The 14123-nt window shown below is 37.0% G+C and overlaps 5 protein-coding genes across 9 annotated transcripts; 1 reads left to right on the forward strand and 4 right to left on the reverse strand.

Annotated features, from left to right (window-relative positions):
• Window positions 1-1062: 1062 nt before the first annotated feature.
• LOC107220598 (B-cell receptor-associated protein 31) lies at window positions 1063-3453 on the reverse strand. 2 transcript variants are annotated; one of them, XM_015659260.2, is made up of 3 exons: window positions 3298-3453; window positions 2164-2478; window positions 1063-2014 (listed from the first exon to the last, which is right to left on the reverse strand). In XM_015659260.2, exons 2-3 carry the CDS (start codon window positions 2429-2431, stop codon window positions 1587-1589), a joined length of 696 nt encoding a protein of 231 aa, XP_015514746.1. In that variant the 5' UTR covers window positions 2432-2478; window positions 3298-3453; the 3' UTR covers window positions 1063-1586. The 2 variants fall into 2 exon arrangements, with proteins under 2 accessions (XP_015514746.1, XP_046602740.1); XM_046746784.1 differs by lacking the exon at window positions 3298-3453 and adding an exon at window positions 2940-3074.
• Window positions 3454-3502: 49 nt separating this feature from the next.
• LOC107220588 (probable RNA 3'-terminal phosphate cyclase-like protein) lies at window positions 3503-8374 on the forward strand. 4 transcript variants are annotated; one of them, XM_046746781.1, is made up of 8 exons: window positions 3632-3925; window positions 4024-4263; window positions 4354-4520; window positions 4608-4782; window positions 4947-5097; window positions 5156-5260; window positions 5350-5512; window positions 8356-8374. In XM_046746781.1, exons 1-7 carry the CDS (start codon window positions 3784-3786, stop codon window positions 5501-5503), a joined length of 1134 nt encoding a protein of 377 aa, XP_046602737.1. In that variant the 5' UTR covers window positions 3632-3783; the 3' UTR covers window positions 5504-5512; window positions 8356-8374. The 4 variants fall into 4 exon arrangements, with proteins under 4 accessions (XP_046602739.1, XP_046602737.1, XP_046602738.1 ...); XM_046746782.1 differs by lacking the exon at window positions 8356-8374 and adding an exon at window positions 6172-6568; XM_046746783.1 differs by lacking the exons at window positions 3632-3925; window positions 8356-8374 and adding an exon at window positions 3503-3625 and having other exon boundaries at window positions 5350-5559.
• On the reverse strand, window positions 5496-7304 carry LOC107220578 (tRNA-specific adenosine deaminase 1). Its single transcript, XM_015659239.2, has 3 exons — window positions 6613-7304; window positions 6245-6493; window positions 5496-5932 (listed from the first exon to the last, which is right to left on the reverse strand). The coding sequence occupies exons 1-3, from the start codon at window positions 7302-7304 to the stop codon at window positions 5644-5646; spliced, it is 1230 nt and encodes a 409-aa protein (XP_015514725.1). The 3' UTR covers window positions 5496-5643.
• LOC107220431 (putative malate dehydrogenase 1B) lies at window positions 7377-11350 on the reverse strand. The gene is made up of 12 exons (XM_015659030.2): window positions 11204-11350; window positions 10936-11139; window positions 10555-10865; window positions 10099-10388; window positions 9844-10028; window positions 9569-9686; window positions 9312-9485; window positions 8533-8613; window positions 8319-8426; window positions 7920-8206; window positions 7645-7846; window positions 7377-7561 (listed from the first exon to the last, which is right to left on the reverse strand). The coding sequence occupies exons 1-12, from the start codon at window positions 11348-11350 to the stop codon at window positions 7422-7424; spliced, it is 2247 nt and encodes a 748-aa protein (XP_015514516.2). The 3' UTR covers window positions 7377-7421.
• A 353-nt stretch (window positions 11351-11703) lies between these two features.
• On the reverse strand, window positions 11704-13380 carry LOC107220474. Its single transcript, XM_015659086.2, has 5 exons — window positions 13141-13380; window positions 12619-12884; window positions 12297-12495; window positions 12058-12156; window positions 11704-11992 (listed from the first exon to the last, which is right to left on the reverse strand). The coding sequence occupies exons 1-5, from the start codon at window positions 13205-13207 to the stop codon at window positions 11868-11870; spliced, it is 756 nt and encodes a 251-aa protein (XP_015514572.1). The 5' UTR covers window positions 13208-13380; the 3' UTR covers window positions 11704-11867.
• Between the last annotated feature and the right edge of the window lie 743 nt (window positions 13381-14123).

The raw sequence follows: 14123 nt of genomic DNA on the forward strand, positions 1-14123 counted from the left end.
ACTGTAATTGCTGCTAAAAACTGATTAATCTTTTTGGAAGCGTCGAGAACATCAATTGGGAAGCTGTAGGTCCAGTTCATCTCTTCGCAATTCCAGCATGCCATGGCATGTAATAACGCTGCTAAAATATGCCCTAAGACGAGATACATTGTTAAGTAGACCATTGCGAGTTTCCACAAATTTCTAGCACCAATCGCAGATCGATATTGGAGAAAATGTAGTGGCAAGCGGTAGATTCTAAGCAATTTGTTTGACAAAAGTGCGCTGTAAGCTGTCTGCTTAGTGCGGTCTTTACTGGTATTCCACACATCGTAAATCAAGTTCAATGGTATCAACGAAGTTATATCAATAACAAGTAAGAGCCAATTCGTAGGCAAGTACTGACGCATCTCTCGTATCCTAGTAAACATGCTGTGGACTACTCTTAGGATGGTATCAGTCATGTAAATCACGTCGCAGCTTGGTATGATGTAGTATTCTGGTATATACAGGGTGGTATTTACACTGTATGCAATTTTGTAGATTACAGTGAAAATCAAAAGAATGACAGACAGTATTATCAGTTTGGCAAAGAATGCATCAAATGGTAAGAATATTGCGTTTTCCCAATTAATGCCAGAATATTGTTGCTCAAATTTTGACTCTGAGTTCTGACTTGTGTTTTCACGTAGTTTTGTAGCATTACTGTCACTTATATCCAAACTTAGTTTATTGGGCTTGTTATCTACACCTTCCACTTGCATGTTAGTAAAAGTTTTCCATAATTTCAATTTGTAATTATCACAGTACCATAAAGTTTAATAGTCTCTTCACGATGTAGCTTTACAAGTCATATTTATCTAGCCTACTAGATATTTTGTCAACAAGTTTAGTTTTTTGTTTTTTTTCCAACATGTATACATGTTTTGTTTGAGTAAAAATATTTCTAGTGACCAATAATATTGTTATATTTATGGGAATTCACATCATACGTAGGTTTTTTCATTGTCGCACTATCATAGAACAACATTCCTGTACTGAGTAATCACAATTGGGGATGCAAGAAGATCAGATCGATGATAATAATTTTCACATACTTCTTGTATTCAAGAAACTATAAAAGGTAATACAAACAGTTCAAAAATATGCATACAATACCAGGAAACATCATAGACGTTACATTTATATGTTTAACGATATTAAAAATTGCTCTAATGGTAATTAATAAACAACAGCCGGTTAATGCTATTCATAATTTTAGACTCTGATTGATATTTTAAACTGACGAATGTATATCATTTAAAAACTTTAGAAGCCCTCATTTCTACGTAACTTTTTACCATAATGAAATTACAAATGCTCAAGCACCTCACCAAATTTTAGAAAAAAATTAGCAATATTAAATCCGTCACAATGTAATTGTTGCTATGTACAAACATGAAATATTCAAGCATTCAAAGATAAATATAAGAGAAAGACTTGCTGAGAACTTCAATAATCAAACAATGCAGCTTTGAAAATCCTACAATAAAAATATAACATTATTTTTATAGCTAGAATTACAAACAAATACCATCTCTTTTGCGCAAAAGGAAGTATGGTGAAAATTATTCCACTTTTTTGTCTCCGCTAGATTGCAACTTGGCGTGTTCTTCGCTCAGTCGATCATATTCCTGCACAAGAGATTTTGCTTGCGATGTGACTGCTTCTTTGTCTTTCTTTTCCTTTTGCAATTCCGCTTCGAGCTCAGAAATTTGTTTATTTAAGCCTTTGATTTGATTTTTAAGCTCAGAAACTGCTTTGTCGTGAGCCTCGTTGGAATCATTCTGGGCACTTTCTCCTGATGATTTCTGTGCCAGTAGAGATTTTGCTGTGGTGGTGGCAGATACTGCTTGCCGCATAGCTGCCTCACTTTGTGCCAGTAGCGTTGCTTGGGCCGAAATCAGTGTAACCAAGCGACGGATCACAAGGCTCAGAAAGAGCGAAAATCCAGAAATATAAAAATTCCGTTGAGCCCGAAACAGCCGCATATTACCTATAATTTATGCAATTGTATTTCGTTATCAAAGAATGTTATTTCTACGAAAACACATTAACCCACATACAGTAGTAGTCCCATTTTTTGAATTTTGAATCACAGATGCACTTCATTTTTCAACAAATAATAGTATACAAATTTCGTACCTTGCATTTCTGTATTTAAGTGAACATGTTCCCCAGTCTCTATGTTAGAATACTTGCGCATTTCTCGAATCGCATCTAGCAAAAATAATACCAAAATGGCCAGCAGGACTAAAAAGTATATCGACGCTTGACTGCTCAAGCTCTGAAGGAATCTGGACTTGAAAAGCCGTTGCCAACTCTTCGGGGATGCTATTGGCAAAACGAGGAGCAGAACAACAGCTATTTCCACATATAAAAAAGAAGCGATAATCGTCCATTGCAAGCTCATCTTTATTACCGTTTTTTCTTGCTTTCTTATCTTTCAGACGAATATATCTGAAAATAATAATGAACAATTTCAATTACACACTTGGTTAATATCAGGTACTGAAAAGTTTTTAAATGTCTGTCGTTTCTAGCCCGGGTGAATTTTGAATTAAATTAAATCGTCACATCCAAGATATTATTGTACTATGATAGACTGACCAACGGATGAATTACAAATGAAAAATGGGAAACTCTTGAGCCCATTTTATTTAAGCATTCAGTAATTTTTTTCTGACTTGCTAGTGTCGATTACTGTCAGCATAAGACCAAAAAGACCCAAGATTACCCAAATTACAGATATCTATTACAAAATACTGTATCTGAGGATGCGAGTCGATTTTACACTATTGAATATATCCAAAAACTTGAACTGTCTGAATTATTCTTTGGCTCAAGAAAAGTGAGTAAAGTAATGAGAATTGTCACAAAAAAAAAAAAAATCAGTAATGACATGAGATCAAATGCAATACCTGTATACTAAGATTTAAAAGTGAATCACAACCGACTTTACGAACTTTGATCAGATAGCTTCAGCCTATGACGCAATACTATTTATGAATTTGACAAATATTCTGTGTCGATGCAAGGCTAAAAATGTATGTAACGAGGAGATGGCGGGGAGCAAGGATTTGACTGTTGAATCGTAATGAAACTCGTACATGTAGGCGAGTCTTGTACTCATATCTCACAGGAATATTGTCTTGTCGAATGCGATGATAAGGTATAAAAAAAATTTCACGTTAGCGCAGAAGATTACATATGAAATGGCTGAATCGTCTATTTTCACTTGGTTAGCGAAATTTTTAGATTAATGGCTCAACTACTTACGTGGTTTTTAGAAAGTCGCACGCCGGTTCAAGCAATACCTAAATCTCTAACCACTCATTCGCCCAACGTAACGTCCAGCTAAGTACAAAGTGCGGTACGGATATTCCTGAGTTTATAAATAAATTACAGGGTGACGTTGTACCCCGTAAATGTTGCTATGTTTTCTACGTTTCTTCTATTTCGTTTTCCACGAACACAGGGTCTTCTTTGATTGGCCAGGCCGTTGGCGAAAGTTTGCGTTCCTAAATATTGGAAAGACGTCAAAGATTGTTGTTTTGACTCAATTTGAGGAACGCAGGTCAACGAGGTCTTCTCTCACTGACAATAAGTAGGTATCAGTCAAGTATCAGTCAGTGGTTCTCTGGACGAGAAAAAAAGAAGATAAAATAAATAAGAGAAAAAAAGTATAGGGAATCGCAATAAACACCACGTGCTTTACGGTGATTATTGTTTGAAACTTGATCACAGTAATATAATTGAGTAAGAATGCCAGGAAAACTTATAAACAACGTACTCACGTACGAAGGATGCAATTACTTTAGGTATCGTTTACTACTGGCAACATTGTCCGGGAAACCCGTAAGAATCACGGGGATACGAATCAACGATGACAATCCCGGCCTTAGAGGTTAGAACTTCGAACTGGACGGATCCGATTGTTGACCAATTCAGTTCCTTAGTTTTAATCATGGAGTTCGACATTTATGTTTTTGGTTTTTATTACAGAATATGAAATCAACTTCGTTCGACTCATGGACAAAATCACAAATGGGACCAGAATAGAGTTGAATGAGACTGGCACTATTATTTCTTATATTCCTGGTTTACTGGTCGGAGGAGATCTGGAACACGAATGTAGTCTTGAACGAGGTATCAGTTACTATTTAGAAGCTGTCATGATGTTAGCCCCTTTTTGTAAGAAAATGATCAGACTCAAAATCAAAGGAATAACCAACAATACTCTTGGTAAGAATTTTTGAAAATTTGTTCATTTCTGTAATGTGCATATTAAAAATCAAACGTTCTATCAAAGTAATTGGTTTCCGATTACTTCAGACCCCTCTATCGATAGACTGAAAGCCAGCGGAATTCCTGTCATTAAGCAATTCATTGTGGGGGATGATGACGTGGAATTGAATATTTCTAAGAGAGGCGTTGCTCCATTAGGCGGTGGCGAAGTATGGTTTAAATGTCCGGTGAATCGTCACCTCAAGTCGATACAGGTTGGTTAACAATTTTTTTAAACAACTGTCATAAATTTGAAATCATCCAGCGGTACACGGAGCCTAACCTTAAACTTATTGCCATAGTGCCAGAATTGTGGAATGGTCAAACGAGTGCGAGGTGTAGCGTGTTCGATACGTGTATCCCCGGCAATAGCCAATCGCATGGTGGAATCTGCTAAAGGATGTCTGTTAAAATTTCTTCCAGACATTTATATTCACACAGATCAGAGTCGAGGTTCATCAAGCGGTAAATCTCCAGGTAAAATTATTATTACGAAAAATAATTTTTCTAGTTAACAGATCGATGTTAACAACTTTCTTTGTCAGTAAGTTAATTCACAATGAAAGTATGTAGTTTGAACATATTCTATCAGTTGAGGTTGAAATTCGTGTTATATCCAGATAAATATTTTTTACCCCTAGGTTTTGGAATTACTTTAGTGGCTGAAACGACAACAGGAGTATCTTTGAGTGGTGAAGCATTTTCATCCTTGACAGAGACCGGATCTCTACCATGCGTTCCTGAAGATCTTGGTAAAAAGGCAGCCTTATATCTTTTGGATGAAATATACAGGTAAGTTTAAATGTGTTATTATTTAATCAACACCTTTATAGAAACAATTACTTTACAGAAGTGGATGTGTAGATTCTGCCTTTCAAAGCATGGCAACACTGTTTATGGCACTTGGTAAGAAAGACATTTCAAAGATGACCGTAGGCCCATTGACGCAAGCCGCGTAAGTGAACGTCATTTTGTACAAAAAAACACTTTATTGTTATTATCAAAGGCTTGATTATCATTAGACTATATCTTATTGATTTTCAGAATACAATTTCTACGGGATTTGAGAGACTTTTTCGGTGTTGTTTTTAAGATAGACATGTTGAGCAGTGATGAAACTATCGTCGAGGAACGAAGTCTGGTATTATTAACTTGCGTTGGAATAGGATATTCGAATATCAATCGCCGTGTCATGTAGCTCTTAAGTGTGAGTAATTTTTATTTACTAAAATAAAGCCCAAACATTTAAACAGAGGTCTTGATACTTTTACACCCGAATCTGTCAGACTGATTTACTACAATCTAAAACCTGTAAAATTGTCAAAATGCTACACCAGATTATACTAATACAAAGTCTTGAAGGTACAATGGCTTCGCAGGCCATGCCCGAAAACTTTGTAACTTTAACAATTGCCAAGATTGTTGATAAGTTGCAGAGCTTTGCTTTGCATGATAGTATGTGATTTTCTTCGGGTGATTTTCTTCACTGGCTGTTGTTCTATTGAATTTGTCAACAGTTACGAGGAATGTTCTGAAAAGTTCTTGCTTGCTGATTAATAAGTAATTTCCTCTTTTTTTCTTCTTCGTTGCGCCTTGCTTTCGACCATCCACAGATATCTCCAATTGTCTGTTTATATTGAAAAATGATTACTTTCACATGAATCATCTATGTACCATTTTAACGAGATTGAAGTTCATGTTAATATAATTACGCATTACCAGAATAAATGGCTATTTCACAACTCTAGTATTATTCGAAATGCAATGAAAGGTGAATTATACTCATTCTTCGGTTAAAATCTCTTCAAAATAACGATACAGTTGTGAAATAGTGATTTTTAAGAAACCTTTACTCATCTACTACAGGTGTATTTCGAGTAGTTGTCTTAGAATCAGACCACTATAAAACTCAATGTTCAGATAAGGCAAGGGTATTCACCTTTCGGGTACTGCACACCATATTATGCTAGAGGGGCAAGGCCGAGCCCTGTTATCTCCTTTTCTGTGGACGAAACTTTGTTCCGATTGCATGAAAACTGGACATCTTCTAGTGGCAAACCTTTCACATATACCACGTTGCATAGCTTCTAGAGAAAATGGAGATTGCCCTCCAATACAAAAACTGTCGATTATTACAGGTGGGATTAGTCTGGATAAAAGAGCCCCTTGTATACCAATAATATTCCATCTATAACAAATATTATACAATTACAATACGTATAATGAAAATAAAAGAGATGCAGCTACGGTTTTTTTAATGGTATAATACCAGGTTTGAATTCAATTTATTGGTCCCAATGTTCTTACTTAGCAATTTTGTCGGAACAGGATAAACTCAGCGTTCGATCACCCCGTCCTGGTTTTGTTCTTATGGGTCCAAGAAGGTGATAATTAATACCCGGCAGGCGAGAATCTTGTTTGTCGATTTCGACACATTTTGCACCTGTTCGATGCACGTCGTACTCGTCACACTGATAATCTTCCTGAAGAACGGCTCTTTTTACTTCCATATCGTCGTTTGCATGAAGCTTTCTTTTTCGTGCAGAAGCGTTGACGCCGAACACACAATTCTCAACTATCTTAGGAAATATCGAACAATCCCCACAAGGAGTTTGACTACAATAATAGTGAAGTGAAATATTATTCCGTAGACAGATTGTTTTATTTGCATCCAATTCGAAAATATCGCTATTATTGTCATTCAACCTCAAATTTAATTGATGGTATAAGTAGCGTAGAAACGCTCGCCGGGCTAGGACCTCAGCATGTGAATCGCTCAACCTACTTCCGATTTCCCATTGTTTTGTATCTAATAACTCAGTACCGCTTAAACACTTTGTGCCAGTAGCCAGCGATACAACTGACAAAGATTCTTGTGCATCTTTCAAAACAATTCCAGCTAGAACTGTCCACTCTGTATCTTGTGGTTTTCCTGTTTTTCCAAAACTATTATATTTTTCACAGCAGAGCTGGGCAATTCTATCCGCCAGGTTGTTCATAATTAACAACAACTTACGCTCCAGTTGTCAGTTAGGTTTTAATTAGGTGTATGAATGATATAAAAATACGTAAACATTGCAAGTATTCTGCATTTATACCGAGTACATGTTTGCCACTCAACAGACGTTGGTTGGATCCCATGTATACTTTTTTTGAGGTAAGCTGGATAAGGTTTTCATGTGCTGATCGTTTATGACAAAGTTTAGATCGATGTTATCTCTGATGTGCTCCATTTTTGCAGCTTTTGGTATGATTCCTATGAAAATGAAAATAATGGACAATTGGCGACGTTATTACAGTCAAAGCATTTCAGACGAATGAAACGTTCAGACAACATACCAATACCCTGTTGCAGTGCCCATCTTAATAGTACCCTAGCTGGAGATACCTTGTATTCTGTGGCAATACTGTTGACTGTTGGATCTTGGAGTAGTTCGTTAGATTTACTTGTGCCCAAAGAGGAATAAGCTTGAACGTGAATTCCTTCTTTGTTACAATAAGTTCTTAGTTCATCCTGACGATAATGGGGATGACATTCAACCTGTGAATTCAGCACAACAGTTATCCGGTGGACAAATTCACATTAAAACTGCAACGTTCAAAACTCAACCTACTTGATTAACAGCAGGTCTCACACCATAATCATTCGCTAACAATTCTTTGAGATGTTTAACAAGGTAATTGGATACACCAATTGATCTGAGTATGCCTTGCTTTTGAAAATCTGCCAACACTTTCCATGTTGTGTCTCTCAATTTAATGTTCTCTGTGGAATTCTCTGGGATGGCCCCAGCGCCGGGCCAATGAATCAAGTACAGATCCAAGTAGGTAAGTCCCAATTTTGAGAGAGAATTCTTTACAGCATTGTAAACTTTTTCTGGACAACCAGTATCGCTCGGGGCTGCAATCGAGAAATCATGTTGGTAAGTTTGATATTCAAGTACAAAGCAACTGTCGAATTCTCTCGAAACCACGTAGTATATTGAATCGAAGATCCATATGAGTTCACTTGCCGAGTTTCGTAGTGACAAAGATATCTTCTCTTTTCAGATTATATTTAGGCAGAGATATTCTTAGGGCTTCGCCTATATCACCTTCATTTCCATATCTTGCAGCGGTATCTGAGTGGAATTGAAAGATATAACTGTTCAGAAATATAATGGAGCAGTGAGAATAAATGATATAGATAATAAACCATACAAATATAGCCATGACAGCCTTACTCACCGATTGATCGAAATCCTACTTTGAGGCTTTCATCCACAACATCCAGGATAAGGTCTCTGCCTCTTATTGTGTAGGTTCCAACTGAAATATAACCCAAGTAACTATTTGGCGAGAAGTGATTTGCAAAAATATGTCTGTTGCAGGTTTCCGAGAATGGTTTTTATAACATATCAAAGTAGGGTAATTATGAAACTGCACATTGAACGATAATCCTCACTAACAGATCACCAGACCGTGATTGATGTTGTACAAGCAATGGATATTTTTTATTTGCATTATTTTTAGTCTTGGTTTGTTCTTACGTCCAAGAAGAGGCATGTGGTAGCCACTTGACAGCTTCACATATTCTTTTGCTTTCAACATTTTGTAGTTAAATAAACTGAATATACTCGAGAATACGAAGGACTTATTTATAATTTTCACCTTCAAGAGATCAACTCGAATTAATCGTCTGGGGTTGGACAATTACGAATAAACTATTTCCAAATACTCTGCTGACACTAAGCAACATGAGGATTTATAGGTTAGAAAGCAGAATCAATGATCTTTTAGTACGCGGGGGCTTCGACCTTGGATATATGTATGTAATCGCTGCTAGCAATCAAATATCATATCGTCGATTTATTTTACACTTGAGATTTGGAGTATACATTTTTATACACAACGTAAACCTCCCACGGCTGGTAGTTGGGTAAATTGCTTTATTTATCATAGACAATTCGTGAACGAGATTTTTTAATCACTACTTGTCGGAGGTAATGCCAATGGAACCTTCGTACACATTATTTTCTCTGCCAAAATTTGAGCAGTTTCAATCATGTTGTTCAAAATCCAGTTTTGATGACCTGGTTGTGGAAATTCAGCGCACGGTAGCCAGCGACGACTGTCGTCCTTCAATTGTTGCAAATACACAGGTTGCGAGAAAAATATTCCCTTTGGAATGCCAAATGTTCCTATGGGCATAGTTAATCAACAGGTGGGCATGGCCAATGGCGATATTCAATAGGAGTGCAACAATCTTTTCCTTTGTACTAACCGTCCGAGCATATTCCTAAAGAAATAATTTCATCCTCCACATTGTTGTTTTTGTTGTACCAAAGTCTGAGAAGATCACAGATCGCTATGCATTTTTGAGAGTCACCTGCCAGCGAAACCTGATGAATTTCAGAGCAGCTCATGAATATTTGATTTAGACCTCGAAATACATATTTTTTGATAATGTAATTTCAGAATCAGTTTCCGTTTGTTATTTTAAATGAATTTTATGTAAATATACATCTATTCAGGCATAGATTACTTTGAATGTATTACTTTATGCTCAAGTAGAGTGACATCAGGGTCCTTGTCATGTACCATGTAGAATATTGATCTTAACTCTTGGTGCCTCGCACCCAGTGGCAAGGTTGTACCGTTACGAGATTTTAATGCTCGGTTATTGGGTCTATAAATTTCGTGTGTCTGAATAGTATTGTGCATGTCGACAAAATGGTTTATGCCTGCAAAATTTTCTATAAGTAATGTTTAACTGCACTCGTAAATGAATATTTGCCTGCAACGGTGACTTGCCTATAAAACCCCAAACTGGAGGGCATCCCATTTCTTCTAATGCTACATCAACCAAATTCGCCGTTTCACACAAAATTTCAAATCCCAGGTGACTACTCACAACGACAATATTATTTGCATCCAAGTTTGTAACTGTAGAGGCAAGTAATCCGGCATTGAGACAATTCGGTCCAGCTGAACAAAATACCACTTTCATGCAATCTGGGGCAAAATCATTTATTTGCCTTGCTAAGTCAAGCATGGATGATCCATTACGATTTAACCAATAATCTATTGCTTCTCCACTTTCCCTGAAAAATTATATAAGTTTTATGGCACAACAGTGGCAGAAATACAAATTATCTTACTAGTTACTTTTAATTTTATAATCGATGCATATTGACCTTTACAATAATTATTCAATTTACATGTAGCCTCACACTTGATTATAAATCATAACTTATTTTATAAACTCACATTGGTATTTCATTTAATATAATAAGTATGTCGCAGTCAGCCAAAGCAATACTCAATGATTGCACAATTTTGATAGCAGGTGAGCTTTTGCAGGGTGTTTCGATTTCTCTGATTTCATCTTTCAGTCTTGTACTAGGCACAGGGGGATTGTACAGTTTGACAACTATCTCCTTCGCAAGATGCAATATTTCAATTGCACATAAGTCAATTGCCAAGTTTTCACACAGTTGTCGGTCTGATCCAAATATTGAAACACGTAGTTTTGAATTTCCTGCAATCAACGTATTCTTACGTGCCCTTATTTCTGCTTCCTAGACAACATACGAATGTCATTCATCATTCCCAACGAAAGCTAAATACTTTATCCTGAAATAGATGTACCTGACTGCAATCTTGCCCCAACGTGTTCAGTTCATCCTTACTAAGCTGGGACTCAATACCGTAGTATTCACGAATAAATTCCCAGAATTGAGTTGCGTCACCTATATAGGCGTAGTTGTCTGCAGATTTTCCGAATTTACGCCATACAAGAGGTGAATTTTCGTGTGACCAGCCCCGTGTTTTGCAAATTTTCTCCAACCACGGCTACATACAAACAGATTTGTCCATTGATTTTGTACAAAGAATGCCATTGGGTTTGAATTCGTACTTCCCATTCTTCGCATTGCTTACAAATCCTTTCAAATCTAAAATTCGGTAGTGTTTGGGATAAATGACTAGCAACATAGCACACATGGGAGAACACCTGGTCCTCCATGACGCCAGCTACCAGGATTAATGGCTGGTTGTCTGTCATCTTTGGTTAGATTTATCGGTTTGAGTTATTTGTGGTGTTCAATAGGTATCACCTTTATATTTAATCCGTGCATGCAAGTATGGCAAATGTTTTTAGTTTGATGTTGGTAACCATAGACACACATAGGTAACTAAAGTATCAAGCAAATTGCTTACAAGCTCCGAGTTATCAAAATGATGACATAGGTTTATTTTTAAAAATACAAAAAATTTACATAGATAAAGATACAGTTTTATTATAAATAATGATAATTGTTATTAAATTAATTAGAAATTCAAGAGCTGGGAAACTAGTAGTGGCTAAAAAATGTCTTTGGCATGAAAAAACTGAAAATTAAAGCGATAATCCACAAATAATTGATCAGACTGGTACGACCAATCCTTCATTTTATTTTTACCCAGATAAATCAATGAAAAATCTGGTTTGCAGCGAATACAAGTATTTAGTTGCCTTCGATTCTCATAGTGAACAATAACTTGTCGATAATGTCCAGGTATCGAAATATTTTCAGCTCTCATTAAAATTCGTCATTGTCTGAAATATCTGGAAGACTTAGCGAGTCTTCGTCAAGTTCCTGTTCGGACTTTAAACATGCACGTAGCTTGAGCTCAGGTAATACAGGGAAAGGTAACATTTCAGGATCTGAAAAAAAATCAAATGACGTGGCTAACAATGAGTTTTAACTTTTGCATGGAATACTGTCTTACCAGATTCAAAACCTTCATCGTCGTAAGTCTGAATTGACCGAGTAAAGTTAGCTACTAATTCTTCAAAATCAGGAGCAGTAGGTTGATCATCGGTGTTCACTGCGATGTAAAAAGATTTTTGGTTTATTGTAAAATGGATCTAACCAATTGGAGAGCTTGAATATTTTATTTCATATTGTCAAGAAGACACATTCTCATCCATTCTAAAAGACACCAAATCACTTTTCATCCTAACTCACTATAGTTCTCTTCTTCGTCGTAATAGAAAGCCAGTTTTTCTGGCTCTGGTTGTGAGGATGATCTCGTATTTTTGATAACAGTAGGTGTCAATGGTTTTTTAAAGACATCGTTTTTATGTAGTTTGACAACAGAGTTGACTTCGAGAAATTTGGATTTTGGGGAAGAGGTCTTCGTTGACAGCGGCTTCAGATCCTTAACCTGAATGAATAGACAAAAATTCCCATTTTTGATAACTCATTACATTTCGAACAGATCATAACTTGAAACTGTTAATAAGGTAATTTTTTAGTTTTTCCATTACAACCAATCAATAATCATCACCTTCAGGAATTGCTGGCTTTTGGATCTAGGGGATACAGGTTTCCCATCCAAGTCCATCTGAGTTACCGACGGCTTCAAGATTTCCGTTTGTTTTTTATTTTTCAAACTCATTGAGGGCTTCGAACTTGCAGTATTAATGTTGAGGTCAGAGTAGGAGCGCATCGATAATCCTTTGGGTTTACATCCGTTGTTGGTTCCGAACAATTTTACAGGCGTGGCAACCGAACCTTCCAGATGATTACGTTGCTTGGATGCTCTCCCGTGCTCTATTCACATAAATTCAACGATGAAATTAAATCACGTGAATCGACCGATATTACATTCCCGAAATGTCATTCAATTCGTTTATCTGGTGCCTGTTTACCGTGGCAGCGAGGTCAGATGCCTTTTTCATTCCCATATTGCATAATCAACGACTCTTGCATGCAGAATTTGTAAATGTTGAGCTTTCATTTTAAAATCGAGTGACTGCAGACCGCGCAAAGGTAAAAACACATAACCTGATCAATTATTTCTGCTCACCTGGCATGATTGGAGCACGCTGAATAGGATCGTCGGTCTTTCCAAACAAGTCAAATATACCTGCCATTTTCTTTGGGTGCCTCAGTTATTTTTCAGTTACGAATCTACGTTAGATTCCAGATATTCTTTGCGTACTCGTTTCAACGTTTACAGATTGTGTTAGTTGTCTATGGAGTACGGGTTATGTTTGAAATCGTTTGAAATCTGAGGGCATTCCAAATCCTTTGCCGCACAAGCGTCGCTGCTGCAGCGCTACCTTCAGGGTACTCACGGAATTCTGGGACGTCGAAGAGTTTAAACGTACTTGGGTCGCATCATGCGTCCCGAATTTGTGAGAATTTATGCAAATTTGTGCTCAGTTTAATGATTTTTCGTAATTAAGACGATCCCTGCTGCTAGTACTGGTGAGGCATCGTCAAACGAACAGTTCACAGGTACCCAAAGGTTCGCTTTCACGCGCTATGCATGCGATTGGGTTTTTTCATTGGTAAACAATTGACGATCGCTGTTTGACCGTTACATGACGCGCTGGATGTACTATTGAGATTCGAATGTTTAGTTTTCGTTTCGTAGCGATTATTTCAGGTGGAAAAAGTGAAATACGCACGTATGTTACATAATTTACAGTCCACGATAGCCTATTCAATGTTCAATTGTGTTTTCACAAAGGTCTTGACCATTGTTTTTCACAGATTGCGTGTCAAGTTGTCCCTATTACGACCTGCGTGCAAATTTCGCCGTATAAACAACAAATACAAACCATTAGGATACTGCATAACTGTTTTTTCTAATTCTTAACAGATCACATGTGTGAGTTCAAGAGCTGAAAACTTTCGACTTTACATCGGCGAAGACCATCGCCGACGAAGCCTGTAACGTCTTGGGGTCGACAAAGAAAGCTGATTTGACGGGTTCAACATTTTGGAAACATCGAGTGATCTGTAAGTCTCGCATGCGATGTGTCGAAGGTGATTTTGCTATAC

The sequence above is a fragment of the Neodiprion lecontei genome, chromosome 1 (assembly GCF_021901455.1).
Source record: "Neodiprion lecontei isolate iyNeoLeco1 chromosome 1, iyNeoLeco1.1, whole genome shotgun sequence".
Classification (NCBI taxonomy): domain Eukaryota; kingdom Metazoa; phylum Arthropoda; class Insecta; order Hymenoptera; family Diprionidae; genus Neodiprion; species Neodiprion lecontei.